General features: G+C 36.4%; 1 protein-coding gene across 2 annotated transcripts in view; it reads right to left on the minus strand.

Annotated features, from left to right (window-relative positions):
- C16H8orf34 (chromosome 16 C8orf34 homolog) overlaps positions 1-16362 on the minus strand; it is a 372567-nt gene that overhangs the window by 225836 nt on the left and 130369 nt on the right. The window contains exons 6-7 of one of the 2 annotated variants that reach the window (XM_055432500.2): positions 15997-16169; positions 9416-9582 (exon numbers count right to left, since the gene is read on the minus strand). In XM_055432500.2, coding sequence (XP_055288475.2) covers positions 9416-9582; positions 15997-16169 — 340 coding nt within the window. Of the gene's footprint in view, positions 1-9398; positions 9583-15996; positions 16170-16362 lie in introns of those variants that run through there. The other variant, XM_088844611.1, reaches the window with a different exon arrangement.

Raw genomic sequence — 16362 nt, forward strand, 5'->3', positions numbered from 1 at the left:
AGAGGAAGCATGAGAGCTGGAGCCAGTCTTAAGAGTTCTAGCCCAGTGCTCTGACCACAGACTATATGCACCACCTAACAATATGGCTCATGCTTTTGCAAAATAATCAGTGAAAAGCTATGACATAATATGAAAAAGCACATTAACTTATAATGTTTATGTCAAAAATTTATAACATTTCAAAGCAAGAAAGATGTATTAAAAGAACCTCTTGATGAAGGTGAAAGAGGAGAGTGAAAAAGCTGGCTTAAAGCTCAACATTAAAAAACTAAGATCATGGCATCTAGTCCCATCCCTTCATGGCAAATAGATGGGGAAAAATGTAAGAGTTGGACCACAAAGAAGGCTGAGCACTAAGGAATTGATGCTTTCGAACTGTGGTGCTAGAGAAGACTCTTGAGAGTCCCTTGGATAACAAGGAGCTCAAACCAATCAATCCTAAAGGAAATCAATCCTAAATGTTCATTGGAAGGACTGATGCTGAAGCTGAAGTTCTAATACTTTGGCCACCAGATGTGAAGAGCCAACTCACTGGAAAAGACCCTGATGCTGGGGAAAGATTGAGGGCAAGAAGAGAAGCTGATGACAGAGGATGAGATGGTTGGATGGCATCATCCACTCAATGCACATGAATCTGAGCAAACTCCAGGAGGCAGTGAAGAACAGGGAAGCCTGGTGTGCTGCAGTCCATGGGGTTGCAAAGAGTTGGACACAACTGATCAACTGAACAACAACAAATCCATACACATACCAAGAACAGCTATCTCTCAAATAAAGGAATTTTCACACAGATGTACAAGTAAGATGAAAGACAATTATCAATAATTAGCTTATAGGATTAAATTTTCTTTTCAAACTATTGACTTCATTCTATTATGCTGATCTACTTTCCCCATTGGAAAATTTTTTAAAGGAAAAAAGCAACATCCTTCATTAAATACTAAAAATGTAAATCATGTAGGATAGCATATACTTTTGGTGATAGACAAGTTTATATTTATTTAGGAGGCCATCTCTATATACAAACCCTAGTTATCACCTGCAAATGTTCTGATATTTTTGAAAAGAGACACAAATGAAGAGCAAAGAGTATGAAATACAAATACAGTTCCAAATATTAAAGAAGTACTTCTAGAAGGCAGTGAAGGAGGCTTGTGAGTCATATCTAATGAAAGCAAGGTAAGAATCCTAAATAAAGATTTAATATAAGATAGAAACTCATCAGAACCATGTTCTCAGGTCTATGCTAGAATCATTTCCTAACATGTAACTTTTGGGGGCTTCAAAATCACTGCAGATGGTGACTGAAGCCATGAAATTAAAAGACACTTGCTCCTTGGAAGAAAAACTATGACCAACCTAGACAGCATATTAAAAAACAGAGACATTACTTTGCTGACAAAGATCTATCTATTCAAAGCTATGGTTTTTTCAGTAGTCATGTATGGATTTGAGAGATGGACTGCAAAGAAAGCTGAGCATAGAAGAATTGATGCTTTTGAACTGTGGTGTTGGAGAAGACTTGTGAGAGTCTCTTGGACTGCAAGGAGATCAAACTAATCAATCCTAAAGGAAATCAGTCCTGAATATTCATTGGCAGGATTGATGCTGAAGCTGAAACTCCAATACTTTGGCTACCTGATGTAAAGAGCTGACTCATTAGAAAAGACCCTGATGCTGGGAAAGATAGAAGGCAGGAGGAGAAGGGGACGACAGAGGATGAGATGTTTGGATGGCATCACCGACTCAATGGACATGAGTTTGAGCAAGCTCCAGGAGTTGGTGATAGACAGGGAAGCCTGTCATGCTGCAATCCATGGGGCTGCAAAGAGTCGGACAGGACTGAGCAACTGAACCTAACTGAACTGAATTTTTCCACCTTAAGCAATTCATTTTTTAAGTGCTCCTCTAAATAAGATATCAAGAAGAAAGATAGAGATAATAAGGTAATACAAACTGCATCACCCAGAGCTTTTTAGAAAGAGTTTTCCTTATCTCCAGGAAACAATTCAAAAGAATTTGGTTAACTCAAAGACCTCTCTGAGAAGGCAATGGCACCCCACTCTAGTACTCTTGCCTGGGAAATCCCATGGACGGAGGAGCCTGGTAGTCTACAGTCCATGGGGTCGCTAGGAGTCGGACACAACTTAGCGACTTCACTTTCACGTTTCCCTTTCATGCATTGGAGAAGGAAATGGCAACCCACTCCAGTGTTCTTGCCTGGAGAATCCCAGGGACAGAGGAGCCTGGTGGGCTGCCACCTATGGGGTCGCAGAGTAGGACACGACTGACACTACTTAGTAGCAGCAGCAGCAGCAGCAGAGACCTCTATTCCATGTACTTTCTGTTGTAAAAGTTAGACTTTGTAATATTTTATTCCTCTTGCTTCAGGATATATCACATCAAACAAAAGAGTGCATCAACCATAGGGGCTTCCCTGGTTGCTCAGACAGTAAAGAATCTGCCTACAATGCAGAAGACTGGGGTTCAATCCCTTGGCCTGGAAGATTCCCTGGACAAGGAAATGGCAACCCACTCCAGTATTTTTGCTGGGGAAATCTCACGGACAGAGAAGCTTGGTAGGCTACAGTCCATGGTGTCGCAAAATGTCAGACATGACTAAGTAACTAACACTTCGACTTCACACACTAAGATGAGAGTTCCTCACTGTATGTTCTAAACAACACCTGCAATAGAATCTCTTGCAAGATGGGAGGAAGGGCAATTATGTTGAAAAACGTTGATTCATGGGCTGTATCCAAATCTAATGAAACAAAAATTAGGGATAAAGTCCACAGGAATTGGCATTTAATAAGCTTCTCAAATGATTTTTAAGCAAAACAAGTCTTAAGAATCATCCCTGAAGAGTTGACAGTTTATGAAACATATCTGCATTTGTGCAAATTTGAACTCCCAGGAATGTGCAGAGTCACTGTCAGTGGAAATGTTAACAAACCTATGAATGAATTAATGGACTAATTGAGAGCTAAAGCAAAGATCTACAGGGTATTTGACTTCTACGTAGATGTCAATATTCAGTAGTCACTCTTCTTTCACATCCTAAAGAGGTCAGTGTTAGTTGCTCAGTCGTGTCCAACTCCCTGCAACCCCACGGACTGCAGCCTGTCAGATTCCTCTCTCCATGGAATTTTCCAGGCAAGAATACTGGAATGGATTGCCATTTCCACAGAGGGCACAATATTCTTAGTGCTGTTTATTAATATTCACATACCAGATGTGTGACAGTTGCTGAATGGAAGAATGTGTTTCAGTGGATTTTCTCAAATGTTTTCACTATAATCCAGAAAGACAAGGACTGTGCTATTAACCCCACTCAGGTTACACTTTAACCCAAGTTCACTTGGCATTTGTGCAGGCAATGATGGTATGAAAGCAAGATGAAGTCAGAATTCAGAAATACAGGACAAACTCTATAGCAGAAGTATTTCATAGAATTTCTTTTAAAATATATTCCAAGGCTTAACAGGAGGAAATCTTTATTATTCAGCATGTGAAAAAGATTTTCACACATCTGTGTACATGCATCCTAGCTCTTCAATTGTACTAATTTAGTGAACATTTAAAAATATATGTGCCAATTTTCTATAATGTTTTGTTAATACTGCCAGTATAATTACTTGAATTTTTGAGACTATCTAATATTTTTAAATGAGAGCTACTTAAATTGAGAGGTGTGGAAAGTATTTTATTCAGTATGCTCTAGATTTAGAATACTAACTTCAGAGGTGCTCAAAATTGCTATGCATTAACATCCACTAATTTGGATATTTTAATCTCAAATATGTACTAATTCTGTATTAAGTTACTTTTGTATATGCTCAATGAGTTTCTAAATCATATTTAAAGCAATCTTGTAGACACTATTAAAGGACCCATAAATATAATTTTGGAAAGTCCTGAGACTTTTTAAAAGAAAAATTTCTATAAAGAATATCATTTTAAAATTATAAGTTTTCTGACATCCTTATGCTCCCAATAATCAATACACAAAAGAAATGAAGTTTTAAAGAATGTCCCTCTGTGATTTAGACCATATCATATGCTTTACGATGAAGGCAATGGAAGCCCACTCCAGTACTCTTGCCTGGAAAATCCCATGGACGGAGGAGCCTGGTAGGCTGCAGTCCATGGGTCGCACAGAGTCGGACACGACTGAGCGGCTTCACTTTCACCTTTCACTTTCATGCACTGGAGAAGGAAATGGCAGCCCACTCCAGTGTTCTTGCCTGGAGAATCTCAGGGACGGGGGAGCCTGGTAGGCTGCAGTCCATGGGGTCACACAGAGTCGGACACGACTGAAGCGACTTAGCAGCAGCAGTGAGCAGCATATGCTTTAGATTATTAAACTATAGGTACAGAGGTAGGGCTTCCCTGGTGGCTCAGAGGTTAACGCGTCTGCCTCCAATGCGGGAGACCCGGGTTCGATCCCTGGGTCGGGAAGATCCCCTGGAGAAGGAAATGGTAACCCACTCCAGTATTCTTGCCTGGAGAATCCCATGGATGGAGAAGCCTGGTAGGCTACAGTCCACGGGGTCGCAAAGAGTCGGACACGACTGAGCGACAGAACAGAACATAGAGGTAGAGAGACATTTTTTAAAAACATTTAAAGGCCCTCTCCATTTTTTTTAACATCAATGAGTGACAGTATCCATTTCTCATTAGTTGAAATGCATGTTCTTATTTTGCAAATGTGAATGGTCTGTTTTAAGAAGCATCCAATTAAAAAAATAATAATTTGTCAAACCTTTGACAAGTAAGTCCTTCCAGAAAATTAAGTTTATATTTTACATAATTTGGCAAGATATTGCCAACTGAGTTTAAGAAATTTAATTATACTTGTTTTTAATTATTAAATTCAAAATAAATAAAATACATTTGCAATCACCTTGTTTTTGGTAAAACAGTTTTAATTTTGATATGATTATATATAAGTTAAGACCAGAAACTATAAAGCATGACTAAAGCTGTTTCTCTTTTTTAGCTTCTCTGGAAAGTGATTTTTAGATATTTGTCTCATCATCAATTCAGAGAAAAATCTAAGAGAAAGCTTTTTAAAGTAATAGCATACTAAAATGTGCAAAAACGTAGCTTTCAAAAAGTTCTGATGACATTTAAAATGAGGATAAATTATATACAGAATAATCAAACACATAACTGCAATGAAAGTCCCATCAAAAATAAAAAGAAAATTCCATGTAATATAATGAAAATAGACTCATATTTACAAGTTGAAATATCTTTTAAACTAATGAGGTTCCTCAAATCTTCTTTGCAAGTGAGTAGAGTAAAATATACAGGTATTTGTTTCACCACTTTTGAAGTTATTGACTTTAATAACTCTAAAAATAATGTGAATATTCTTCCTCATTCTATTCATTGTGATCAATTCTAGCATAATTATTGAAATATTTGAGAATATCTTATATTTGAAGTTGAAAACTACTTAATATGAGATGAATTGGCAGATATTCAACCTTTTCTGTAATTACAGCGCCAACTTCAGAGGTGCTCAAAATTGTTGTATCTTAAAATTTCACGAGTTTGGATATTTTATTCTCTGCTATATATTAATCCCAGGCTTTCCAGGTGTCATAGTGGTAAAGAATCCACCTGCCAATGCAGGAAACACAAGAGACGTGGGTTCAGTTTCTGGGTAGGAAAGATCCCTTGAAAGAGGTAATGGCAACCCACTCCAGTATTCTTGCCTGGGAAAACCCCAAGGACAGAGGAGTCAAGTGGGCTACAGAGCATAGGGTGGCAAAGAGTTGGACACAGCTGAGCACACACATGTATATCTTAATTCCATACTAAAAGCTACTTTTATACCATGAGATTTTCAGTAGCATTTTAAGTAATTATAGAAAATAATCTACTTAAAATTATAGATACTGTATTATTAAATTTTCACTTGTCTAGTACACTTAGAAAAGAAATTCACAAATACACAACTGTGAAGAATTAAATATTAGCATATATTAACAATACTAGATTCCTTAACAAACAAAACAAGGGCCAATAATTTTACTCTTAATAAGTTCTACTAATTCAATTAAAAGTTTTTTTCCCTTCAAATCAACAAGTTTTTACTTAGGAATAATCTTCTCTTATATTAATGTTAACTGATAATTATGTTTTTTACTTGTTTATCAGTGCACAAAGTGTATAGACTGCTTCCCATGCATAATAAATAAAACTTTCAGCCAGTTACAGTATAGTTAACAATCACAAGTTAAACCCTTAAAACACATAAGCTATAGTAAATTCATTCCAAACAATGTTGTAGATTCAAAAAGATATTTTAAACACCAGAGGTCTCTGTTGCAGTTTACAATGATTTCACATGCTAAAATTCTATTTCAAATAAGTTCAAGAACTTGGTATTTATATTTTCCTCAAATATGTACAATCACTTCACTTATGTTTTTCTAGAATCAGAGTTTCAATATGACTATCTCAAAATTCTTTAATAATAAACAACAAGATGCAAATCTAATATTAAAAGGACTAGGAAGATAGATACTAAAGAGTTTCTAAATTGATTTAGGAATGTTGCATCGATTGATTGGTGTAGGATTTAAAATCCAATGAAATGCACAAGCCTACTGAAGATGCAGTTCTTAAAATTGAGTAATTAATAACCATTTTATTTCATACCTGTACTTCACATATTCATCTACTACTATATCATGGCTGAAAAATTCTTAGCTCTTGCACTAACTGAAATTATTCATGGACAACTGTTTGATTTCATGTAACAGATGAGCCATTCACTACATTATTAGTTAAAGGCATAACTAACATTATAAGTCATGAGCTTATATATACTTGAAAAAAACTCTGAGTCTACATTTTAAATAAATATTTCTAAATAATAGAATACTATTCATGAGTAGGAATATTAAGGCCTTAGAGACAAATATATTTCATATTCAAAGAACATTTTACTTAATTGATGAAGTCTCTGGGCACAATAATTTGCTGATAGAGTTTTCTGTTTTATGACCTTTGTTCACTGAGACAGCTAGGCAACAGGGTTGTATATGGCATTATTTTAGGGGACATCCAAGTGTGCTTGGAATATTCTATATCATTGCAGAGAAATCTCATAACCTAGAGACCAGCGTTAGTAAACCACCATCTGTCTGTGCTGACATATGCAGACTTGACAAGAAGAAAAGTCCAAACCTCCAATTACCTCTCATTCTTAAATTTGTTCAGACCACAGGCTAAAGTATCTAAATAAAAAAAAAAATTAAGATCCAGCTATTAATTGCTCACATTAGGAAGTCTCCAAAACCCAATCTTTCGGTCTTCATCTTGGGAGACTAGAAACTTCAGAACAGCAGAGCTGAGATTTAGGGATGCCAATACTGAGTGGACGCCTGACTCTCCTTAAAGAATCCCTTGGTGTTACTGAAACAAGGGGAGTCCCTAAGCCCGTGCGGTATTCTTGCCTGGGAAATCCCCTGTACAGAGGAGCCTGGTGGGCTACAGTGCATGGGGTTGCAAAGAGTCAGACACGACGGAACAACAACCACCACTCTGAGAAGACATTCCTGAAAAAAAAAAAGACATTCCTGAGGTTCTCAGGAATCTCAAAGCGATTCAGAGAATGCCTGGATTTCTTCAAAAGATACTCTCTGCAAGATAGAGTAAAACTGCCTTCATATGGGTATCAACTGACCATGAGCTGTCATTTAAAGGAAAGGGATGAGACAGAAGGATATCTGTACAACTGATTATCCACGTACCGATACATCAACACTGCTGTCACACAGGCCACATCCATGAACAGTCACTATTCCAGACATGTCCCCTTCACTGTTACTGATGAGGGCAGAGGAATAACATATACACATTGTCATGGAGCACAACAAGAATCCATTCCTGCATCAGCAAACCTGCAAGGGTCAGGACCACACTCTGCCTGCCAAACTCCATCCACCTATCCTCCGGGACTTAGCAGAGGAAGAAGTCTCTCTAGAAGGCATTCCTTGATCACCAGCCCCTACTTCCACAATGGATGCTATTCCTATGTATGACTCTGTGCTTAACCAAAATAGCACCTGTAGTGAAAACTGAGTGATATATTTGTATTTTCATTTTGAACACTGGAACATACACAGAAGCCGCGATTAGTTTTACATCCCCAGGACTAAGCCCACTGCCTAGCATTCAGTAAATGTTTGCTGAATAGAAGTTGGATGAAGGTACAGCCACTGCGTCTGGCACATCTGGTGGGAGATGAGAGCCCTTAAAAAATACAATGGAACTTAACAGTTCTTTTAAAAAGAAAAGATGGACAGCATGAAGCGAAAACGCCATAGCACAGTCTCAATTTTGGAATGGATGCAGTTATTATAACATCAGACAACATCAGTGAACCTGCCATCACTAACTAAATAACACTTTGCAAGCCTATCCTTAGAGACCTGTATCATTTATTATAACAACAGTATTTTACTGCCCTAAATACTTAAAACCCAGGAAGATAGTTTAGAAAAAAATCTTTTAAAAAATCTGTATATTTCCAGGGGTCCTTCTTCTATATGTAAAACCTACTTGAAAAATTCAAATGATTTTTATCATTTTTTCATTTCTTAGTATAATGTTACAAAATATTTGAAAATTGTCCTAATTATTTAGAATAGAATAGATACCATCACTGAAATAAAAACTCTGTTTTATATGTGGATCATTCACTCTGAAATAAAATTTCATTTCTTTGTTTGAAAATATGGTTTTACAAAAGGAAGTTCAATTAAAAAACAAACTACTATGCAGAGATTTCTGATGAAACAAAAATAGACATCTACTTCATTAAAAGATACAAAAGGACTTCCTATATATACAACATCAATAAGGTTTCCATAAAAGTAATAAGACTATAAAAACACTGAAATCTCTGCAAACTTTCCTGTCATTTATGGAAGACATACAAACATTAATTTACTATCTGCCCCTTTAAGTTTAACTTGCTTTTTCTAAAACATCTTTGAAACAATAAGGAGATAGCTTGGAATGAACTCTGAAATAGGTACTCTGGATATATTGTATAGACAGCAGATGTGATCAAGGCAGTAATAATCAGAGAATAAAACAGACAGACCTGAATTTACATCACAATTGCACAGAGAATAAAGACTGATTAAGCAGGGAGAAAGTAAGTGCTGCCTATACAAAGCACAAAATACAGTCTGATAAATATTTTACATGCCGAGTTGATTTCAACTTAATTCTCACATGCAACTCCATGAAAGTCTAATGAAAAGTGTGTGTTAAATGGTTTCTTTCCCCTATGACAAAACCACTCAAAACCTTTAAAATCCTAAACCACTACACACTTTTACAATGCCAGAGAAGAAAAAGAGAAATTATTAATTTTTAAAATTACCCAGCAATTCCATTGCATCATCTTCATTATCAATATCTTCTTCTGTTACAGATGGGGTGGGACTATGGACAGACTCAAAAGAATCTTGAGAAAGCATGGCTGCCAGAAGTTTCTTGTGTTGCTGTTGCTGCTGTTTTAATCCTTTAGTCTTGAGCTCCACCTTTAAGCTGAAGAAATAGTTCAATGTGAATTTTCAATGATGATGACATTATCAGTTAGCTGTGGTAACTAAAGAAAATCTACAAACAAATTTTCACTAGATTATTTTGCTTTGCGAATGTATGTATATATTGGCAAAACAAATAACTCTAATAAAATAAAAACTCTAAATGTATAATGACTATATATATTGTTGTTGTTTAGTCAGTGAGTCATGTCCATTTTTTTGCGACCTCATGGACCTCATGGACCACAAGGCTACCCTGTCCATGGAATTTTCCAGGCAAGAATACTGGAGTGGGTTGCCATTTCCTCCTCCAGGGCATCTTCCTGACCCAGGGATCAAACCTGTATCTCTTGTGTCTCCTGCACTAGCAGGCAGATTCTTTACCATTGCTGCTGCTGCTGTTGCTAAGTCACTTCAGTCATGTCCAACTCTGTGCAACCCCCATAGACAGAAGCCCACCAGGCTCCCCTGTCCCTGAGACTCTCTAGGCAAGAACACTGGAGTGGGTTGCCATTTCCTTCTCCAATGCATGAAAGTGAAAAGGGAAAGTGAAGTTGCTCAATCGTGTCAGACTCTTAGAGACCCCATGGACTACAGCCTACCAGGCTCCTCTGTCCATGGGATTTTCCAGGCAAGAGTACTGGAGTGGGGTGCCATTGCCTTCTCCGCTTTACCACTGAGCCATGTGGGAAAGCCTACCAATATACTCCAGGACTCCACTTTGCTTTGGTCTAACACGTTAAGTTCTAAACAAAGTCAATTGGAAAAGGACAATTGAAAGTGGCCATCCTTTCTACATCCTCCCACTGGATGGTCTGCCTTTTGATATCTGCTGTCCTCCTCCTGGCCCCACTCTTTCAGGGAGTCTGACCTTGCTCCCTTTTATTTCACATTCTGATTATGAACACAGATTGGTAAGTGTTAGACTTTTCTCGCCCTGCGTGGTATATTTTGTAGGAAAACTGGATGATTCCTCTCTTGAGCTATCTGCTAAGCTTGTTTAGTTCACTACTGAAGCTTAGTAGGAAAATCTGTGCCCTTTGTCTTGACTCTAAATCAGAAATTAAAATGTTCTCTTTGTATTAAGGCCCAAGTTGTTGAAGAGATCACAAAAAGTTTCACCCTTACTTGCTGCATTTTGATTTATGCAAAAGAGTTCTTTTTCTTCTTTATATGTCTAAATGTGATATTTTTATAATCTATTTAGCAAGACATTTATTAACTGCTTGCTATGTACCAGGTGTTGTGTGCACTGAGCTGCAGAAATAAGACATATGTCCTTGCCGTTCTCCTCACTTTAAAGCAAGTATTGCTTTTCCATAACACCTTATGGGAAAATCCGTACAAACTTTCTGGTCAACCCAATACTTGGAGTCTACAATTTTTGTTTCCATATTGGTCTCGCCTAGTATCTAGCACATTACCGTGTGTTAGTGCTCAATAAATATTTAACATATTCACTTTCTTTTTGAATCTCATATATTCTAATAAAATAAGAATTAAGTTAAGTAGATGTAATATGAGTCCTCCAACTTGAGAGATGTGAGAATCCAGGGAAATGGAAAGATAGGTAGTGAAACAAAAGAAAAAAGAACAAATAGATTGGACTGTGAATAATGAGGAACAAGCAGCAGATAACAAACGTGTAACTCCCATTCATCAGCTGACAATGACCAAGACCATTTCATGAACGGTGAAGCAAGAGTTTTCTTTAGTCTCGTTAAAATACATGATTTGGTCATGAAGATGGTGGTGTGCTACCAGAACTAGGCACAGACTGAATCCAAAAAGCTGTCTAATAACGAGTCCATCTGAGTCTATGCGTCCAAAGATGACTATTTCAATCAGGGTAAGTATTTCCTAACTAAATAAATGAATAAATTCTTAAATAAATGACAGCAAATTTTAATATATTAAAATTACCTCATAAACATCCTGAAATATATGATTTAGTTATATACTTTTTTGGTTTTAAAGAGAAATTTGAGTTATAAAGTGGAATTTTTGTATGTTTTAGATATTTTTAAGATTTCTGTTTTTTAATTACTTTGGCAAAATCACTTTTGATTAATCAATATTCTTTCTGCTAAAAATCTGCAAGTGAGAATATTCGAGAATAGCAAATAAATTACTAAGTTTGATATGGTCTCTGCCATATGTATTATATATTTTCTAACATGCCCACAACAGCCAAAATTAGACAATTTTATGATTATTTCTTTATACTTGACTTTTTTTTTAAAGTGCCCTCCATCTATTTCCTTCTTTCTTGTTCTGGTTTATTTTCCATCATACCTCTTATCACTACTTGAATTTATGGCATAAATTAATATATTTGCTTGTTTGTTGTTTCTTTCTAGCTGCCAACAGAGGAGCTCCAGGAGAAGAGGAACATTTCTAGGGTTTGTTAACAGATAAATCAGAAGCAATTATGAGCTTTAATGAAAAGCAGCACTGCTTGTGGGAAGTGAATTTAGCTTTCAATATTTAATATATATTTCCAGGTTATAAAATTTTCTATTCATTTTATGGCATGTTTACATCTGATAACAATGCTCTCAATGAATAAAGTCAATTTACAAGATCTATAATATTTATTGATATTATTCTTACTTTAATAAAGTGGTTCATCTTAGAGGAGCTTCATTAGGCTTTCAAGGCTTGACAAGCCTATCTAAAAATTCGATTATAATTTAGCAAGTAATTTGAGGAAGTCTATTATCAGCTACTGCAAATTGTAATTAAGATGGCTCAAAATATAAATATATAGGTTTATTAACTCAATTTTTATTTACATTTATATTATCAATGTGTGATTATTTTTTAATAACTCTAAATGTTCAATGAATATATATGCTTCCCACTAAACACCTAGACAAGCCACAGCAACCAATGTCAAATGGTAGCACATGACAATCATAGAAAGCATGCAATCGCATCCTAACACATTCACCTCTCTCTTATGACTCTTTCTTCAGTTTTCTTGTTCAGATGCTTTACTTTCTTAAACTCTCTTAACAATTAACAATTACATTGTCTTGTCTTATTTTATTAGTTTCTCTATATCACCCTCATAATTGCCTTCATTTTAACCAGCACTTAACCTTTCAGATGACAGTTATGTAAACTAAAGTTGTTTACCCTCTTCACACAATACTGTATTTGTAGGACCTAAGGAGAAGGAAATGGCAACCCACTCCAGTGTTCTTGCCTGGAGAATCCCAGGGACGGGGGAGCCTGGTGGCCTGCTGTCTATGGGGTTGCACAGAGTCGGACACGACTGAAGCGACTTAGCAGCAGTAGCAGCAGCAAGGAAAAAGTTCAGGCAAAGTGTTTAATTTTTTTAAAGTCCCAGGGAAATATGGTGGGTAAGAGTCTATTCATAAGACTCTCAATGGTTTACTGCACAATTTATTTAATCCTGTCTAATCTAGTGATGAAAGTCCAGCCTATTATGTCTGTATTGTTCTGAAAGAGAGGGAAAATTAGTGATGTACTAAAGATTGGGTGTTGTAATAACAACCATTCAAATAAGACCTAAGCAATTAACAGGAGTGGAATCCATAATAGGAAAAGAGATAAAATGTTAAGACAGACTATAAACAACCCTTCGTATAAATAACTTTCATTTATTAGATGTCTACTCACAGTCTTCTCTGCCTCCTTCACTCACATAGCCGATGTCTACTGACAATGGCAATGTAGGAGGTCCAGCAGGGGAGAGAAAACCAGAAGTTATCCTTAAAAATTAAGTCTTCTCTTTCTAGAATGTAATTAGTCTGCTAATTTTTAAGACTGTTAAGTTATAAGACAAGGTCATTACTATTCAAGGGCAAAAGCTAATACTCTAGTAACAGACTCTTGAGTCACTAGGAAATTGCTCCCTATTCTGTTTTTATTCATTCAAGTCAAATTTAGTGCTGTGTGAGCTCCTGGCATAAATTCAGAAATCCTGGTTTTGTATTAGATGATGGAATATAGTTTCTAACCCATAACTTTATTGCTACTCTTGAAATTTAGTTCAGAAAGCATGCCTTCTTTTTTCTCTAATGGGGCATCTGAGCAGGATTTTCACCACTTTCTTCATTTCAGAGGTAATATATCAACTCATTATTTAAAGATAGAGGTAATATATCAACTTATTATTTAAAGATAGAGAACAAAACAAGTGAAAACAAGCTTTCAAAACAAATATTTGAGCGAGAGCTCCATGGACTGAGTTTTCTGGGTAGTGGATATTAGTAGGATTGCAAGAGAAAGTCTCTTTTATTGGATATTCAAGAGGAAATAAAAGCTCACTGAAGCTAGGAAGAAAATAGAAGGACTAACATTTGCAATAAGTAGCTCCTATTTATTATTATGACTAAATGAAAGCACAATGAAAATCGACATTTCTCTATTTTATATTTAAGAACTAAAGATCTGGCAATGAATAAAGATAAAGTTCTAGTGTGTTTCATACGTCTAGTGTTAAAAATAAAATCACCCTCATTGACAGGTGAAATTGATCTGACATTTCACGAAAGAAGGTAAATGGATTTTTAGAAATGGTTTTCTTCTCCTTATACAGTACACTTCAACTATTTAAATAATTTAAAAGTTATTTCTCATGGAAACAGAATCAATTTTCTATATGCCTGAAGCACATTAAACGAGTATTCGGAATTTCCTCCCCTCTAGCCAAGTGATAAGTCAAAGTAAAAAAACCCTGAAAGCTATTACATTGTAGAAAATACAATTTTCTCCTTGAGAAAGAATGGTTATTGGTTGCTGCTAAATTTAATGTAGGAAACACAAAGTTACTGTGGCTATGCTATACATAGGAAAAACTCTTCTGTAGCGCTCAGCTAGCAACACTCACAGCAAGTTTAAGTTCCTGTCACATTTCAGTCCATGAGTATTTTTTCTCAATCTTGTGTAAGCCATGCCTTGATAATGCCTTTTCACTCTTAACTTCCTCATAGAAGTTTTCATTTTCATTTCAAATTTTACTCACTGCAGTTAGTATTACAAGAAAAAGTCATACTGAATACACTTTTTCTAAAAAATATTATCGAGACTTTTCAAAATTATCTGACTTCTACTAGTATATAGAGGGGGCTTCTCAGTAGTAAAGAACTTTTTTCCAATTCAGGAGGCATAAAGAGACACAACTTTGATGGTTGGGTCAGAAAGATCTCTTGGAGAAAGAAATGGCAATCCACTCCAGTATTCTTGCCTGGAGAATCCCATGGACAGAGGAACCTGGCGGGCCATAGTCCATAGTGTGGCAAAGAGTCAGACACATTGAAGCAACTTAGCATGCATGTGCACCAGTACATGGAAACTTAGGGCAAATCTTCTGGAACCATTTTGAGCATCATAGGATTGAGTAAAATAAATCAGGGACTTTCAAATTCACAAATTATAATAGTTTCAAAATCATTTCAAAAGTTAAACCGTAGAGAATATAAATAATTATATTCAATCATAGTTATCAACTCTAAACTCAAATGGTTCTAAACCAAGATTTCTCTCTATATATTCCATCTAATTCCACCTTGTATAGTCTTTCATACTTGGGTTCAATCCCAGGGTCAGGAAGATCCCCTGCAGAAGGAAATGGCAACCTATTCCAGTATTTTTACCTGGAAAATCCCATGGACAGAAGAGCCTGGTGGGCTACAGTCCATGGGGTAGCAAGAGTTGGACATGACTTAGTGACTAAACCACCATAGTCTAACATACATTTAATAGTTTTCTTCTGGCTGGATAACTAGATCTCTCCAGTAAATCAGAAGCCTTCCCTCTCCAATCTTAACCCTCACCCTAATAATAAACCGGTCTTGTCCAATATTACAGTAGGTCTTGACCAACAGTTTATGTCCTTGTAATTATTTTTCTATTTGGTTTTGGTAGCAAAGAAATGATGAGTTTGCTAGATGTAAAGCAAACAATCAAAACCAAATCTAAAAGCAAATCTGCTGCTGCTGCTGCTAAGTCATTTCAGTCGTGTCCGACTCTGTGCGACCCCATAGATGGCAGCCCACCAGGCTCCCCCATCCCTGGGATTCTCCAGGCAAGAACACTGGAGTGGGTTGCCATTTCCTTCTCCAATGCATGAAAGTGAAAAGGGAAAGTGAAGTCGCTCAGTCATGTCCGACTCTTCGCGACCCCATGGACTGCAGCCTACCAGGCTCCTCCATCCATGGGATTTTCCAGGCAAGAGTACTAGAGTAGGTTGCCATTGCCTTCTCCGAAAAACAAATCTTAGAAAACTCTAATTTTAAAAGAGAGAAATTAATTTTTATCTTATATGTGACATAATATTCTATATAAAATTGCTAAGAGTTATCTCATCAAAATCATGCATGTGATTTCCCTTTTGTCTGAAATGATGAATGTGTTCAGAATTTTAGAAGACATCTCATCTCACCTTCCTGCAGGGCTAGAGCTACTGTCTTCATTTTCCCATTGTTCATTTTTACTTCTGGGAATTGGGGGCTGGAGCATTTCAGCGGCCAGTGGGTCAGCATCATTCTCTTCTCGACCAATCCACTCTCCAATCACACGAGGTCTCAGAAGAGAAGAACTAAATGCCATGGTTTCCTGAAGAGAAGAAAAGAATTTCTGTGCCTTAGATAAAATATTGCCATGAAAAGGGCGATAGGGAGATATTCTTGTCTAGATTTTAAACTGCTTCCTCAAATCAAAATGTTCCTTTTTTTTCCTTTCTTTCTGAATTGACATAAAATTTCAGTTCTTTCCATCTCTACAGATGACTTCCTCAATAGGACTGGTG

Source organism: Moschus berezovskii, chromosome 16, assembly GCF_049115385.1.
Source record: "Moschus berezovskii isolate FMDL1 chromosome 16, NW_MosBer_1.0, whole genome shotgun sequence".
NCBI lineage: Eukaryota > Metazoa > Chordata > Mammalia > Artiodactyla > Moschidae > Moschus > Moschus berezovskii.